This window comes from Podarcis tiliguerta, assembly GCF_965153285.1.
Source record: "Podarcis tiliguerta genome assembly, chromosome: 3".
NCBI classification, from domain to species: domain Eukaryota; kingdom Metazoa; phylum Chordata; class Lepidosauria; order Squamata; family Lacertidae; genus Podarcis; species Podarcis tiliguerta.
Genome location: NC_139536.1, coordinates 86,754,999 through 86,771,659, shown reverse-complemented (window position 1 = coordinate 86,771,659; position 16,661 = coordinate 86,754,999). Strand labels below are relative to the sequence as shown.

Here is a 16,661-nt window from a genome sequence, read left to right as displayed (position 1 = left end):
TACAGTATTATCTTACAGTCCAGCTTATTTATTGTTTTCAATTTCTTTTTCTTTGCTGTCCTGTCTCTTTATTCTAAAGGAGAAATCAATTGCACGGTGAATTGGTGCACTGGTTTGCTGTGTACAAGAAAAGAGCAGTTTTCCTTAATATTGCCTTTCTTCACCTTTTACCAGAACAATGCTGTACAATACAAGAAAACAACATAAATAAAAACAGAAGGCTACATGAACCAGAACCTGTTTGATCATGTGGCCAAAGCATGTTTTTTAATTGTTTATTTAAAAACTTGTTTCACCTGAACTTCCAAAATATGCATATGGACATAAGTACATTGAAGCTGACTAGTTTGATCATAATCATAGCAACGGCCCTCTTACCTGATGCTCAGCTATGAGTGCCTTAACATCATCAATCTCCTGAGGAATGACTTCCTTATCTTTTTCACTAAGTGTTGTCTCTGCCCACTGCAACCAGGTCAATAATGCTTCCAACAGCTCTTGATTAGCGATAAGTGCAGCTAGGGCCCCTGCCAATCTCTGCTGATGTTGCTTTGCCCATGCTAACACCTTGAAAAGAAAAGAATGCATGATATTCACATTCACACAACCCAGGGCTCTGGGTGCTCCATTAATTTCACATGAACAAATCTGGCTGAATTATCAAAGGACTGCTGAGCAACCACATTGGAGAGCTCTGTGAGTAGAAGCTGGAACTCTTTGCACCCCATGAAGAGAAGTACAAAAAGAAAAGTCACTGCCTTTTTACTGTGATCCAAAGGTTTCTAGCAGCACAGAAGTGTTGGAAAGCACTGCTGTGTTTAGCGATTGGGTATTTAGTATGTGGTAACATTTTGAGAATTATCACACAATACTCCTTAATCCTTGACAAATGGCCGTAGTGGTTGGTGCTGATGGGAGTTGGAGTCCAACAATGTCTGTAGAACCACAGGTTCCCTATCCCTTTTTCAAAGCTTAACTTCTAATTCACTGTGATTATCTTTGAACATGAACTGATCTGGGGAGTGTTTTACTTCTTCCTCAAGAGACATTTGCAAAGGAAGAGCCAAAACCAACCTATTACACATGACAGCATGAGTATGTTAAACATTTTGCTCTCGACAGCTGGATCGTTTCCTCACAATATAAGTGCCTTGCTAATTGTCAGTTGTGTTCCAAGCTAAAAAAGACTGATTATTATTACCAGAGAGAACCTGCTAGAGATGGACTGACCTCTTCAAACCTTGCTCTGATGATTGTTATCCAGTGCTTAATGGTAGTGATGGAGTCTGGGTGGCAGATAGCCAGGATGGCTTCTCCCATACCTGTGGCTTTCGTTAGTTCAGCCTTTTTTTCTTCCAGTTTTCTCATGAATTCCTAAGGCAAAAACAGTGATTTCAATTAGGTGCTGGCAGTGGTTCAAAGGTAAAATCCAAGTGATTTCAGACTGGTTTAGCCAAAAAGAGCAGATGCCTACACTGAATCACTCGGCATCTGAATTGGTCCAGTGGCAGGGAAGGAAGAAGAGAAGCAAAGCATAAGGAAAGTGATTTACTTATTAAGAATATTTTAAGATCCACTGTAGACTAAGGGCTAATTGAAGATACAAAATGCATGCTGGAGTCTCCAATTCAATACTGCAATATTTATCCACACACACACACAACTTTGTGAGACAGCACTACTTAGATGTCATAGCAAGTTAATTACTTTTGGACATGTTTCAGGAAACCCAGTGGATTGATTATTTAATCAAACCACACACTCTACTCAGAGCACCTCTGCTCAGTTGTATAACTGGGCCAGCATATATTTATGCAGACTTCTAGGGACCATTCACTGAATTCTTGGACTACAAGATGCTAACATGTCGACATGCAGAAGTAACCGACCTACTGAGCTATCTAAGCCTCCTTTAGGCCAGACTGTGTGTTGGATCAGGCAAAAGTGTCCCTTCACTCAGCTCTCCTGGCTGAGACAGCCTCCTGCTGCCTTCTGAATCATCCAGGGACAGGGTGGGTCCTGGTGGAGGGAGTGGACAGGGCTGACTTGAGATTCACTGCAGCCCAAGCCAGTTTCACTGCTATTGTGTGACAGCATCAGGTCTGGACTGGACCCGAACATCCTTTACCCTCCATGCATCTTCCATTATTGTCATTCTGAGTAGCAGGACTTACGGATATGGCAGTGGCCTTGCTGCTCCACAAAGCCCCACATGTGGGAGGATGGCGCCCTGAACCAGGAAGAAATCAGGACCTATCTATCTGGGTTACGAACTAATGCCAACTTCCCTGCTGCACTTGTTTTCTGCTTCCTGTGGATAAGGAATAGGGGATGCAAGCGTCTGAGGCCCACTTTCACTGGGGTTCAGATAACAAAAGAACAGTCCTCTTCTTGAGAATTTTGTTTGAAATGCTCATCTCAAAGATGCCTGAGAATTCAGATCTCCCACAAATGCCCTTCTATTTGTAAGGCCTTTTTACTGTGATTGTCTCCCTCCCACCCCCACCCCCCGACGAAATTCCTCTGCTGGGATATGCAAAGTTATTATTTTCCCCTTTTAATCAGGTTTTGAGCCCTCCTGGATATTTTGGCTGCTGTGTTTTAGACTATCTTCTATATTTTATTGTTTTTTTACTGTGCACATTGTAAGTTATAGGCCCTAAGTCATCCTATGCTGATAAGGAAAATCAGAAAGTGACTTAAGGATATATAGCATTTTTATAAGAGAAAAGATTTATGAGACTTTTGAGTGGTGTAGGAGGTGGACTAGGGTAGAGAGAGCAAGAGCATAAATGTCTTTCCCTTCTTACCTAGTTTAATGCATTTACCCACTGTGCCTATTGGCCCCAAAGCCCACAAGGAGAGGTAAAATCTGAATTATCTAGGAGACCTAACCTCTATTAAACCAAGTGCAATTTTTTTTTAAAGGGTAATTGGTTGTGAAACTGAGCTTTTCAATATAAAATAAAGGGCTGAAATGCCTTCCTTGATAGACCGGCAGTCAAGTAACCCCACCAGAGTAGGGTAAGAATTTTAAAATGTTGCTATACGAATAGATTTCTATTAGACATTTCCTTCACAAAAACGAAGGGGAAAGCAGCAGAACTAAAGTATGCGATATATTTAGCTTTAGATAAAAGTATGTTTGAAGATACCCCAAACTTCACATTGTGTTAAAATGCATCTTCACTCACTACTTCTACAGCTTGTAAATTTTTAAAGTGTGGTTTACATTTTAGCTGCCGTTATTGTACGTTGTTATCTTGTGTTTACGTATTGCTTGCTTTGCCTAGAGAACTGTGCGTGTGAGGAAAGAGAGAGAGAGAGAGAGAATTTGCCTTTTCTTTGGTGAGAGAAAATCCAAAGAGAACCATCTGGAGCCTGTTCAGAGGGAATGACAGTAAACAAGATATTCTCTTCTTCATTACCAATATAGCGTCTGGCAGCCTTTCAATGATCTCATTGTATGGTAACAGATACATAAAGACTAGCCAGGGAGGGGGAAATGGTGGAGCTGGAGGAGTAGCTGCACAAATGGCCTGACTCATAGCATAGACCATTACGAAAAGAAAAGAAAAGAAAAGAAAAGAAAAGAAAAGAAAAGAAAAGAAAAGAAAAGAAAAGAAAAGAAAGAAAAAGGTGGGGGGAGAGAAAGTGGGTTGGGAGTGGGGAATGACAATCCAACTGAAGGCAATAAAACAATGGGAAGAACTACATGTTACAAGAGACAAAAGCAGCAGCTACACATCTCAAAAATACATAGTAAAACAGACCACATGACGTGATGTTGTTGCATTGCGAATTTCCCCACTCCACTTCATTTACCATAATCACAATCTCCCTTAGCATGCAGATCTGCCTTACACTAGTGTAAACGAGTAATGATCTGCACCTTCTGCATGTCTTGCTCTTATCCACTATAAATGAACTGCCAGTGGTGTGCTAGCCTGGTGGGTCATAAATTTTGCAGGCCTTGTTCACCAGAGGGGTATAATGGCTTCATTCTTACCACCTGACTTCTATGACAGGCACTATAAATATTTAGCCAATTATCCACCTTCTTATGCCTTTGTCCTGAAGTCTTTCCTGCTAGCATTTTTTTTCCCCCGGAAGAGAAGGCTGAACCCACTGGGAAACTGGCCTACAAAGTATGTATGTAAAGACTGGGAGTAATAGGAAGAGAATGAATTTGCTACTAGAATTCTGCTGAATCTGACTTCTTGCGATAGAGAGGATTGATGGCCTGGGACATGGTCTATGCCAGACTTCAAGGGGTATGAGAAGTTCTACTGCAGTTTAATAACTGTGTTGCTATGAATATCAAGAATTTTATTATGGTTTGGGAAGGAAACATTTAAAGTAAGTATACTGATTTTAAGGTGCTTTAGCTGATTGAGTTATCAATCACCCATCAAAAGTTTTCCACGAGCCCTTATTTCTAGGAAAGAAACTAATTTTCATTGCCAGATACAAATAAGTCATAAATAGTTTTATTTTATTCCGACCTTTTCATAAATCTAGTCAAGAGCCAGCACTGTCTCAATTATCTCACTCACCCGATGCTGATCTATTAGAGTACGCAGAGACTCTTCATCATCTGGGAGATTGCCATGGAAACGAAGGGCCTGTTCAGCCTCAGCCAGCCATTCCAGAAGAACGTGCACAACTGAGTGGAATTCTTCTGCCTGTATAAATGAAAGTGGAAAAGAAAGTGGGGGGGAAAGAATGCTGTAAAAGGGATCTGGACCGAAAGAGTACAATGTTGGATTCCTCCCATGAACAATGAACCTGTGCCCAGATTGGTAGAATCATTTATCATTCAGCAATGGAGGTACATTAACTTTCCATTAAGGAATCTGACATACAGCACTCTGATATCATGGCTGTAAAAATGTCACATGCTTTTAAAAAAGGATTTAATAAAGCCCATAGGCCTGTTTGTGCAAGATTTTAAATATATGATTGATAGCATATGTGAAAGTGGAATTCAGAGCAACCTGCCTTCACACTGACAAATTATCAGGTGGAGTCATGCTAGTGAATGATGTTAATTACTTTGTGGAGTGGGGGGAGCTAACTGAGACTGTATATAGAAGAGCTGAAAGCAGTATCACTATAGAGTTGTCGCTGCCAGTTACAGCCTTTGCATATTCTGTGTGTGTGTGTGTGTGTGTGTGTCTTGCAATGGTCTTTGGTCAAAATGGTTTTTCAGATTTTGGTAGTGTTTTAAGAAGTGTCAGAAAAAGGCTGAGCCTCCAGCTTCAAGTGGCGCAACGTGAGTTAGTGCGGTATCTATGTGTGCACTTACTGCAGATACCTAATGGACAATGCCCATAACCACTACATTATTCTCCCTCAGGTGTGTCTGGAGGAGTTTGGGAATTGTTTTGAAATTATTTTCCCTATATTTTTTAGTATATGAAAGCAGCAAGGCTCCTGCACATGTAACTCTCTACAAAGGAAAAACAGAATGAAGTAAAAAAAAATGTAGCACTGGCCTATCTTTCTCCTCATGATTCAATAACTTTTTAAAAGGTTTCCTGTAGGGCAGACTATTTGCAATTCAGCCTAGTCAAGAGCACCACTCCATTGACATGGCCTGGTGAAATAGCTGCAATTAGCAATCAGGACTCCTGTTTCAACTTTAATGTCTTTTGCATAAGCTGCTTTGTGCTTATCTATCCATTGCTTCACCGTGGACTCCTTAACTTATGCAGAACCTGGTGGCACAGGCATGGCGCAGACGAGGCCCTCCTTGTCTCGTCGCTTCCTATGCGGCAATATACGCAATAATTGCAATCCCAACCCATGCATAGGCTGCATCTGATTGAAATAAGTGTAATTGGTTCATTCTTCACCTGGTGGAGGGCTTGTTCCAGTCGTGTTTGCTTGGAGACGGACAATGCACACACCGTCTCCCACCGAGTGCCCAGCTCCTGCATTTGGACCTTAACCCAGGAGGAATCATCACGACTACCTTCTATCAGTTCACGAGCAGAGCGTTTCAGTGCCTGGACGCTGCCTGTCCTTTTTCCCAGTTCCTTCTGGAAGGCCTAAGAAAAGGAAATAAATGGTTCCTTCTATTATCTCCCCAAATAACAGAGTAACACAGCTATCACAACTATGGAGAAAGTTCATTTTTATAGACTTAATTTTTAAAGAAATTAAACTTAACTGAACATTATTTTGTTTTGTAAGGTGAGTCCCGTAAATATTTTCATCCCCCTGTCTGGCTTTGTTTTACTCAATCCTTGCTACTCTACCATATTTGAATGTCCCCCTCACTTCTTACAAATCAGTAGTTCTACATATATTCCGAAAGAAACCATTAGGTCAACAATATCTTCCTTATGCAATGTGGGATCATGTGAACACTGCCAATTAAAAAAGAAGACAACGTATTGAAAACCCCTGAAACTTTCACTAGGAATCTCTAGGCACACAAGGAACTGAAAACTAGTGCAAACTTTGATAACATGGGGCTCCTTCACTCTCCCTGCCACTCTTATACTCCTACACTCTGATCCAGGGCTCCACATCTTCTGCAATATTTTGCTGAGACAGTTTCTTTTTGTCTCAGCAGTTCTATATGTGCAAAAGCATGTGCCCACAAATCTCTTGCTTCCTTTAAAAGACAAGGGGCAGCCCTTGCAGATGGTGGAACATGTGAGCAGTAGTTTCTGCATCTCTTATAAATGGATTGGACTAAAAAGCTAAGGCTGCTAATGCTATTACCCACTGTTTCTGAGAAACTTTCAAGAGCATTTTTAGTTCTAATAATCCGAATTAAAATCTGCATGAAGAAAAATGTAGCAGATCAACTTTAGCATTGAAGGCAAGTTTCAGATAAATCTTGATTGTTGCAGTCAGCAAGCTCTTTTCCCTCTCCAGCCAGTTTTTATACCACAGGCCAAGGTTTTTAACCTATTGAACGGCCTCATCAATCTTTCTTAAAAGTTACAAATTGACCCAACAGGCATTTACTCAAAATGCTTTGAACAGCTTGATTCAAAATAATATGAAAATGACTGTAATTTTGTGGCCATTACTTTGTGATTATCTATTAAGTTCATCACTAAATCAATGTCTCCGTGCACAGGCTGATCTTCGGCCAGCTGCGGTTCCACTTTGTACAGCCAATCTATGAGAGCTTGAAGAGCATCAGTAAATTGCCCAGAAAACAGCAGCGCTTCTTCCAGTTTGTTTTGTCTGAAGTGGGAAAACAAGACAGACACAGTGAAAAAAAGGGAGGGGGGGAGTGATTGCAGATCTACAGGCACCCTATGCCCATGCACTCAGCAATATGACTCTAAGACCATAAATCTAGGTCTTTTAGAATTCATCCTACCTCCTGCAGCTTCCTTCATTTACAGCCTCTCCACAGTGACAACATTTCTGCTTCTATCTTGCCAACTACTAGTTCCTGCTTCCTAGACCCCTTGCCCTGCCTCCAATCAGTTGCTATTCCAGGGGCTACATGCTCTTCCAGTTTTACCACCACCCCTTCCTCTCTTCCAACTGGGCTGGGGGAGTTTTCAGAGGTAACAATAAACAAAACAAAATGTTCTGGCTTTATACACCCCTCTATCAAGACCAAGTGGAGGAGCCAAATGAATATACTGTTCATATATTCAGGAGACAAGATTTGAGCTCAAACCTAGAACTAAAGGAATATACAACATAAAGAAAAGTGCGTAGGAGTTGGACCATGCACTTCCCATTTCACAGGACTCTTCTGAAATGGAGCTCTAAACCATCCCAGAGACTTTGGCTGAATATGAAATGGGTCTCCTCTGCCTCCAGCCACCCTTGGAATAACAAACCAATACCTATTCTGCAGCTGGCTTATTCTGAGATTTTGGCTCCCATTTACTCTGCATCCAGTGCATTTCCAATGCTGGTTTGAGAAACAGTGTACACATGATGCTAGAGATAATCCACACCTATCCTTTATCTAGCCTGTCATTCCTTATTAAATGCTGCATTTCTGATGCCTTCTCCCCTTCCCAATCAGCTTAATCTTAAGCGAATAATGTGTACACAGTCTTAAACACTCTAAGGGATGGGGAAGTGGAGCCAAGAACCTACATCCTCTGCTCAAAGTGAGACTCTCATAATTTTATTCTGACCAGGGACATTCACTGAAGACCAGCTGGGGAAAGGAAAATGGGATGATAAGGAGACAGTGACCTAGCTACTGCTTTACAGAGCCTCTTTTAAGTAAGATGCAAAGCTTTTTTGTCTTACCTTTCTACAGATTTCCCGCATACTGTATCCCATTTGTCTCTGAGTTCACTCAGCATATCATCCAGTTTCAGATTGTCATCAGCTAGGGAAGTTTTTTCTTTCAAAGCACGTCCACTTCTATTTGTGGTGTCATACACAGAATGTTTAGCTCCAAGAGCCTTCTGGAACTCCTGTTCAAGAAAGAGACTCAATATGAAGCACACAACACACATAACCTACACAATGTATTTTGTGCCGTTTGGAGACGAAGACCACACTCACACATCATCCATAAAGCATGGCTTATAATGCATGGATGAATTATGCCCACTTCACTCTTCCCATCTCATGTGCAGAGGAAATGAATCAGCTATGATCCCTGGCTTAGCATTACATCTGAACCAGGGGTCGTGGTTTGTTTCTGTCCCAACAAGCCACAATTTCTAGCAAAGCTCCGCTTTTGGCTTAGCAGTCATGGCTTGTTGACAGTGAAATAAAGCATGATCCCAAAGCAAAGGATCAGGGTTTGAGTCTTCTGTGTATTAGTAGGGAGGAAATAAACAGCCCAGCTAGGCATGTTCACGGTCAATCATTATCTATGATTTATCAGATGTGTGAACAGGGCCAAACACAATGAATGAGATTTTCATACAAACTACATTTAGCAAGGAAATATCATGAAATGTCACCGGGATATTTAGATTCCAGAACCCGCTGGCATTTATTCCAGAATATACCTCGTGTTCATGGGATCAATAAGACTATCAATCAAATGACTTTAATTGAGCAATTAAAATAAGTTATGCAAGAGAAATGGTAGCAAGGCATTGGTGCTCAGCTTGAAGTGATAGTCCACAAGTTTGGACTGTCTTCTACAAAGCATTTACACCAAATCACTAGCATTCAAATCAATGTAGAAGTCCATGTTAAATCATCTGAAACCCAATCCCTTAGGTTTACTGACTTATGGACTAGAATAAAGAAGCTACACTGGAAAATATTATTCCATTCTTTATCATTAAAAAAGGAACATGACAAACCTTAGGTTAACTTGCATTCAGTACACTACTTAACAAAGTATTAAATGCTAAATACTACAGAGAGTGAGTGCCCCCCATGTAAACAATAAAATGCTTGATTATTTCTGTATCGCTATCTTCTCTGGAGTAGGGCTGTGCTAAGATTATCAAGATGTACATCTATCATGCTTTTGCAAGAAGGCACAAATAAGGAATCCGCCAAAGAAATGTTGGTCAATAGAAACGCAAGACTGAATTTTGTGAATTCTTTGGTGGCTATATCATTTACAAATATTCTCTAGAATGAAACTCACAAGCAATTACAGTCATTGAATAAAAAAGATTTATCCTACCAATGTCACTTCTGTAAAGTAAATGGAGGTTGACTCGTAATGAGGTGCATATTAACCTAAAAATGGGGAGGGGGTAGCTGATGTGGTGACCTAAATATGATTTGGACCTCCAATAGCCCCAGCCAACATGACAAATGGTCAGGGATGATGGGTGTTGTAGTCCAGCAATTTTTTGAAGGATACCCCTGCCTTAAAATATATCAATATTCTTTTTTTAAAAAAAATCCTTGAAAAAGGGATTAAGACAAACTACACGGCCCATTCTTTCTTCACTGACTTCTAAATATAACATGCAAAGAGCTTGGTGGTGGTTGGGGACTGATAAAAAGCCAATGAATACTCCTTCAAATCTTTGGCAATATGTAACAAATATGAGACAGCTCATTTTTAGAATCTTCATTTCTTGAAAACTCCCAAAGAACGAAGCCAAGTTATTCCATATATCAAATAGAGCCTAGTCTATGGTCTTTAGCCTTAGATACTAAAAGCATTAAAACCTTCAACAATGGCTCAATGGTTTACTTTATAAAAGGAAGATTGAAAACATACAGCAACCAAAGGCATGCAACATACAAATATTTGCTAAGAGGAGTAGCTAGGATTTTTTGAGGCTATTTTATGACTGTCCATGTATCGGGGGAATGGGAGGTTAATAGAGGTGGACAAGTCAGTATGTTTCCAGTGTGTGTCAGTTTACCAAATGTGCTTTCATAAATCCATTCCACTCCTTTTCTGAATTAATCTGCACTTTTGAATTTAAAAACAACATGAAAATTTGAATTTCTTTAAAAAAAAATATCTAAAAATGTTTTCCCACAAAAGACCCATTTCTAAACATACTAGTTGCCAGCTGAGTGTAAAAATCCAGTCCCAGAAGAAGACTGGTGGCCATTCTGAGCTCTTTTAAAACTCAAAATCCTTCCAGAATGCACATACTGATGGGATTATCATCTGATCAGGGGCGAGGTCTGTAGATCAGTGGTAAAACCCATCCTATGCATATAGAAGGTTCAGTTCCTGACACCTCCAGGTATAGAATATTCCTGTGTGAAATCTGTGTGAAATCACATCCAGTTTGGTATAAGGCAGCTTCTGGTGTTCAGAAAAGGCAGTGGAAGTCATAATTAAGCAGAGCTGCTGGTTGATATGAATCTACTTGCACGTTATCTTTTATTTATAGTAATGATCTTACCCATTCATCTAGTCAAGACAAGATTTAACACCCTGTACATCCATATAGCATCTTTGGCACTAGGACTCAGTAAACTGTGTATAATGAAGGGGAAAGTGCTGAAAGCTAATTCAAAGGCCTCTACAGTCAATTTTATTCACACACTGTTTGATTGTAATAAAACAAGGAATATTAAAAGTATCAATAAAAACAGCTAAAACAATAAATAAGAATTAAAGGTAAAGGGACCCCTGACCATTAGGTCTAGTCGCAGATGACTCTGGGGTTGCGGCGCTCATCTCGCTTTATTGGACGAGGGAGCTGGCGTACAGCTTCTGGGTCATGTGGCCAGCATGACTAAGCCGCTTCTGGTGAACCAGAGCAGCGCACGGAAATGCCGTTTACCTTCCCACCAGAGCACTACCTATTTATCTACTTGCACTTTGACGTGCTTTTGAACTGCTAGGTTCGCAGGAGCAGGGACTGAGCAATGGGAGCTCACTCCGTCGCTGGGATTCGAACCGCCGACCTTCTGATCGGCAAGCCCTAGGCTCTGTGGTTTAACCCACAGCGCCACCCGCGTCCCAATTAAGAATTAGAGATAGGTAAAAGAGGCTAAAACACACATCTACCTTTCTGGATAGGCTTGCCTAAACAAAAATGTTTTAAGGCAGGCTTCCTTAAACTCCAGGTGTTTTGAGACTACAATTCCCATCATCCCTGGCCACTGGTCCTGCTAGCTAAGGATCATGGGAGTTGTAGGCCAAAAACATCTGGGAGGGCCGAGTTTGAGGAAGCCTGTTTTAAGGGATGGCAGAAAGAGTACAGTAAAGGTACCCGCCTGATGCTTTTTTAAGAGTAAGGTGCTAAAATTTGATTGACAACCAAGATATTGAGAGTGCTAGGCAGACCAAAGTAACAGTAATTCTTGAACTTCAGCATACAAGTAGTTTTGTGGAGCATATCATCCCTGTGCACAGCGTGTCCCTTTCCCTATATCCATTCAGAAGAGGCCCAGGTTTTAAAGATTACTTTTCATCTGCACATCACCAGATTTATGGAAAGGCGCTTGACAGCTGTGGACCCTTAACAGAAAAACTCTCTTTTTTCCTTCTGCAACGTTCATTTGTGTTGTTGACAGCCCCACTGCATCTAATGCATTTCCAAGTGGTGGTGGGGAATTGTTTCACTAAAGCGATTAAGGATTTGTCCATCAAACTGTACTTTGCTTATTTTTTTGAGATAAGCTGGGTTGTTTTTTGTTTTTTTAAAAAAACATGTTACAAATGGTGATCCACACAATCTCTGAGCCCGTCTTGAGTGTAGTTAAACTCTAGCAGATCCTATTGTCCTATAACATTGCACACAGAAAAAAATAGCATAGTGCCCTTTATCTTGTTCCTATGATTCTTTACTATTGTGCTTTTCCTTTCCACATGTAGTTTCAGAAGATGGAACCCTGCAGAGAAACCTCCCAGCTTCTATTTATTTTACAAGCTGGAAAACTGCCAGTGTTTGAATTTGATGGTGGCAAACATTCCAACCTAGTGACCAATAAATCTCCCTCCTTCTGCTAATTACACAGTGCTTGGTTCACTGGCTTTCCTGCCATCTGATTGGACAGCCTCTACATTCCATTACCAGTGACTCACCTTATGCTGGGCAAGCTGCATCTTAATTTTGTCTGGATCATTTGCAATTTCAAGCTCTGCATCCAGAGTCTTTTCTGAATCATCCAGCCATTCAGTAAGTTTGTTCCAGGCTTCATGGAACTGTGGAAAATCAAGATTTTCAATTACATACATTGATAGGCATAGATTATGCATTCAAAACATTCAATGCACATTTAGCTTTGAAAAAATATTAAGGGTTGCATTCAGTTAGGTTTCACTCAGAGTGTATGCACTGAAATTAATGGGTCTAAGTCAGTCATGTCTACTAATTTAAATGGGGAGGGTGCAGGGTAGGCGAGGACGGGAAGCCAAGTTGCATTGGCAGAAGTCAGGGTGCTGGCTTCCACTGGTGCAACAACTTAGTTGAATCAGGCCCACAATATTAAAAGCCAGGCAATCCAGACTGGACTCACACAAATAAATGTTGGACCAAAGGACTATTTCCCTTTTAGAGTGATGCAAATTATTTGAAATTTCTCTGGGATTGCTCAGTCAGCAGAGTATAAGGTTCAAGCCCATGCTGGGAAAATCCAAGACTCCCAACCTCTATTGACACAGTGACATATCTACTTGACCAGGAGTGGCCCTTTCTGGCCCGAGGGCCACTCTGAGGGTTGCTGAACCCTTCAAGGGCCACATACGCTCAGCACAAATGCAACTAACATGCTGCCACCCATGCACCCACCACATGTAGAAACATACACTATACATACACACAACATACCTAGAGGTCAATAGAACATGCATACTGTTTTTCTGCCAACATCAGTGCTGGACTAGGAAGAGGGGATCCTTTCTTCCTAGCCCAGGGCTGGAGTGAGAACAAGAGGCCCCCAGTTACCCTGCCAATGTGCCTCTTCTCCTTTTGGCAAGGAACCATTGAAAGCAGGACCTGGAGCTCAGGAAACAGAAGGAAGTGCTTCTGTGTCTCTTGAGTTCAGTGTCCTACCTCTGGCATCACAGCAGAAGGAGAAGAGGCACCTTTGCTATTAAGTGGAGGAAGAGGTCCCAAATTTTCTGGGGGCAAGTAAGTTGCCTGACATAGCCTCATGGGTCCCATGTGATCCATGGGTTTGCCACTCTTTCCTTAGACACACTATCTTGTTGGGATGATTCACACATATGATAAAGTGTTGTGTTGAGGGTATTGCAATCATGCAGAGACAGTACTTCCTTATTTTTTATATGGGATGTTGTTTTGTTTAAAAACAGACAACTGCAGCCCACATGAAAAACTAACACACATAATCAAAAGTTTGAGTTGCCTGCCTCATGTAGCCATCTCTCTGTCCCACCAAAATATGGGCTCTGATTTTCATCCACCTCCTCTACACATACATAAAACCCTGAAATGACATGATCCCTACACAGTCATATCCCTTTGATAATGAGCCTCAGCCTAAGTTGACACTACAAAAATGTTGAGAAGGCTAGAAGCACCCATGTAGAGAGGTTGCAATTTGTTTCAGAAAATGGTGGATTAATGAAGATGATTGTGAAAAATAAAATAAGGATGAACTTCCCGTGCAAAACAGGAACACTACATCCATATACCACTCTGTTGCTTGGTTGGAAAGTAAAGATTCTACTTTCATTTTTGGTGTCTGGCCTGAAGAAACAGCCATTCTGGTTCCCACTGAGAGCCAGTGTGGTGTAGTGGTTAAGAGCGGTAGACTCGTAATCTGGTGAACCGGGTTCGCTTCCCCGCTCCTCCACATGCAGCTGCTGGGTGACCTTGGGCCAGTCACACTTCTTTGAAGTCTCTTAGCCCCACTCACCTCACAGAGTGTTTGTTGTGGGGGAGGAAGGGAAAGGAGATTGTTAGCCGCTTTGAGACTCCTTAAAGGGAGTGAAAGGCGGGATATCAAATCCAAACTCTTCTTCTCTTCTTCACTACTTGCCAAACCTGTTGATCTAATATTCCAGTTTCCTTCAGATGACTTAAAGTCATCACACTGTTCATTTAAACATGGGTTTAGTTACAGCAAGGTTACGCTCCAATTGTTATGGAAGACTTGCCACATTACCTGCTTGGCACGCTTCCTTGCATCATCCAAAGCTCTTCCTCTTTCCACTAAGCGCTGAACTACTTTTTCCCATCTACTCTGGACACTGATCAGCAGATTTTTAATGAGGACAACGTCCTGTTTCTGGCTGAAGTATTTCAAATGTGTTCCAGTTTTGTCCAGCTCAATAATCTGGTCACGGTGGGCATTCACTTCATTGGCAAAGACCTTGTGAAAGAAAGAAAAAAGATAGTATTTGAAAAGCTTCAGAGTCTTCTAGCACGCAGATATATACCTAAGAACTGATGGTGTTATGCACTGCTTTATTGGTCAGAGACACTATAAAATGTCACTTTAAAAAAACTGTAAAACGTCTTTGGATTTTAATGGTGCTGGCTTGTTTTAAACATTAATACAAGCCAGCCAGCCTGTGGGTCCAAGGAACGGGAAGAAGAAAGTTGCACATCTGTTGTTGTTTCTGTACATACCTTGTGTTCATCAATTTGAAATAAGACAGTATCCAAGATAAGACTTGGCCGAGAAGCTACTGTCAAGGTTTGCTCAGCTTGAGTAAGCCAGTTGATGAAGTCCTGCAGTGAGTTGTGGAACTCCATTGCCAAATTGAGAGCTTCTTCCAGTTTGATCTGTAAGAACACACCATAAATTAGCAGCAGTGGACAGTTTATACTAGAAACCATATAAACTTTATAGAGAAATAAACCAAATCATGTCTGAATGTAATTTGGAAAAAGGCCACTGTTGTCCTCTTGCCTACCCCCCACCCCCTAGTTTAATACTGGTATGCTCTGAATATTTAAACGGCATACAAGGAAAGATATTTCTAAAAATATTTCAGCAGAAACTGACAAAACAGAGAACCTACAAGGGCTGAGCAGGCAGAAGAGCATCCAATGCCACATACAGATTCCTGCCACAGTGCTAAATGATGAGCCTTACAAGTATTCAGACAGTAATCCAGGAACATCATTTCAGCTTTGATTCTGCTTGCATGAAAAGGGGATAATATGCGGTTGCATTGCATGAAGGATTAGGAAGATAAAGTTGGGAATTTGCACTGTGGAGACTATCCTTTTTTGCCGAATGCAGGTCTAGTTCAGACAACTTTGGGGCTGGCAAGTCTTTGTGCAGAACAGAAGCTACCCCCCTCTCTTCCACCATATAGACTACTGCTGTTTCGGATGTTATGAGAGTAAGTCTTAAGCTCCTGTCCTCCCCACTATGGCACAGTCAGAAGGAGAAATTCAATAGGTTTCATTTTTATTTATTAACTATAGCCTTTCATAGCATCCAAACCCATGTGTTTAATCTTAACTATGGCTTGCTGAAATGAAAAAAAAAAAAGCCATAGTTTAAGAAGCTGTCTTGTTTATGCAGTTTATGGTTCAGATGCAGTGCTAAACAGTGGTTTATCCAAAACAGAAGTGGAAGCTTTCGATCCTCCCCTCGGGGCTGCACTGGAGGACAGGGGAGTGAACAAGGACTCAGCTAGATTGTATATGTGATATAACAGTGTCTACCAGATGGTGCTGTGGAGTCCCGTTTTTCTCTACCTGTTTCCCCTGTTTAAATTTACAACGCATTTAACTGAAACACTTCTTTGATGTGTCTAGAGGCTAGTCTGAGGCTAGCTGTGACTTATCCCCCAATGCTAAACAATGGTTTAGTGATATAATGTGAACTGAGCCCCTTTCTCATACAGCTGAAGAATATAATGTGTTGGGTGTCAACATGGTTTGTCCACAATATCATATGTAACCGTACTGACTACCCAAAGGTTTTGCTGGCCCAGGCCATCTAATACAATTGAAACAATCCTTTAAATTTACATTATATGAGAATGCAAATACTCCTTTTTCCAAGAATGGCTTCATTTGTTTGTTTAATCATTTCTGTTTCTTATGAACACATTTGTATTTCAGCTGTTTCAAGATGTAATTTATAGTCTGGCTCAGAGTAAACTGTTTATCTATGTTTGGAGTATTTTTTTATTTTTATTTTTTTACAAAAGAATGTCCACCCCCATGGAAAACCATAGCTATGAGTAAGATGCTTATCCAGGAATATGAGGTCGCCTCCCAGAGGGCACGAGAGAGGCCTCATCACTTAAAACTTTTAAGAATTGCTATGTTCAAATGCCAGCAATAAAATTAAAGCATCAGTTCCAAGCTGACAGGATGATGGACTGGGTGGGT

General features: G+C 41.0%; 1 protein-coding gene across 49 annotated transcripts in view; it reads right to left on the bottom strand.

Annotated features, from left to right (window-relative positions):
• Positions 1 to 16,661, bottom strand: part of DST (dystonin) — a 315,621-nt gene that overhangs the window by 19,801 nt on the left and 279,159 nt on the right. For all 49 annotated transcript variants that reach the window (XM_083431241.1, XM_083431260.1, XM_083431249.1 and 46 more), the window contains 9 exons: positions 14,937 to 15,092; positions 14,470 to 14,676; positions 12,422 to 12,541; positions 8,248 to 8,417; positions 7,050 to 7,209; positions 5,859 to 6,053; positions 4,557 to 4,685; positions 1,231 to 1,374; positions 379 to 567 (listed from right to left, as the gene is read on the bottom strand). In XM_083431241.1, the coding sequence (XP_083287367.1) occupies positions 379 to 567; positions 1,231 to 1,374; positions 4,557 to 4,685; positions 5,859 to 6,053; positions 7,050 to 7,209; positions 8,248 to 8,417; positions 12,422 to 12,541; positions 14,470 to 14,676; positions 14,937 to 15,092 (1,470 nt within the window). The remainder of the gene's footprint in view (positions 1 to 378; positions 568 to 1,230; positions 1,375 to 4,556; positions 4,686 to 5,858; positions 6,054 to 7,049; positions 7,210 to 8,247; positions 8,418 to 12,421; positions 12,542 to 14,469; positions 14,677 to 14,936; positions 15,093 to 16,661) is intronic.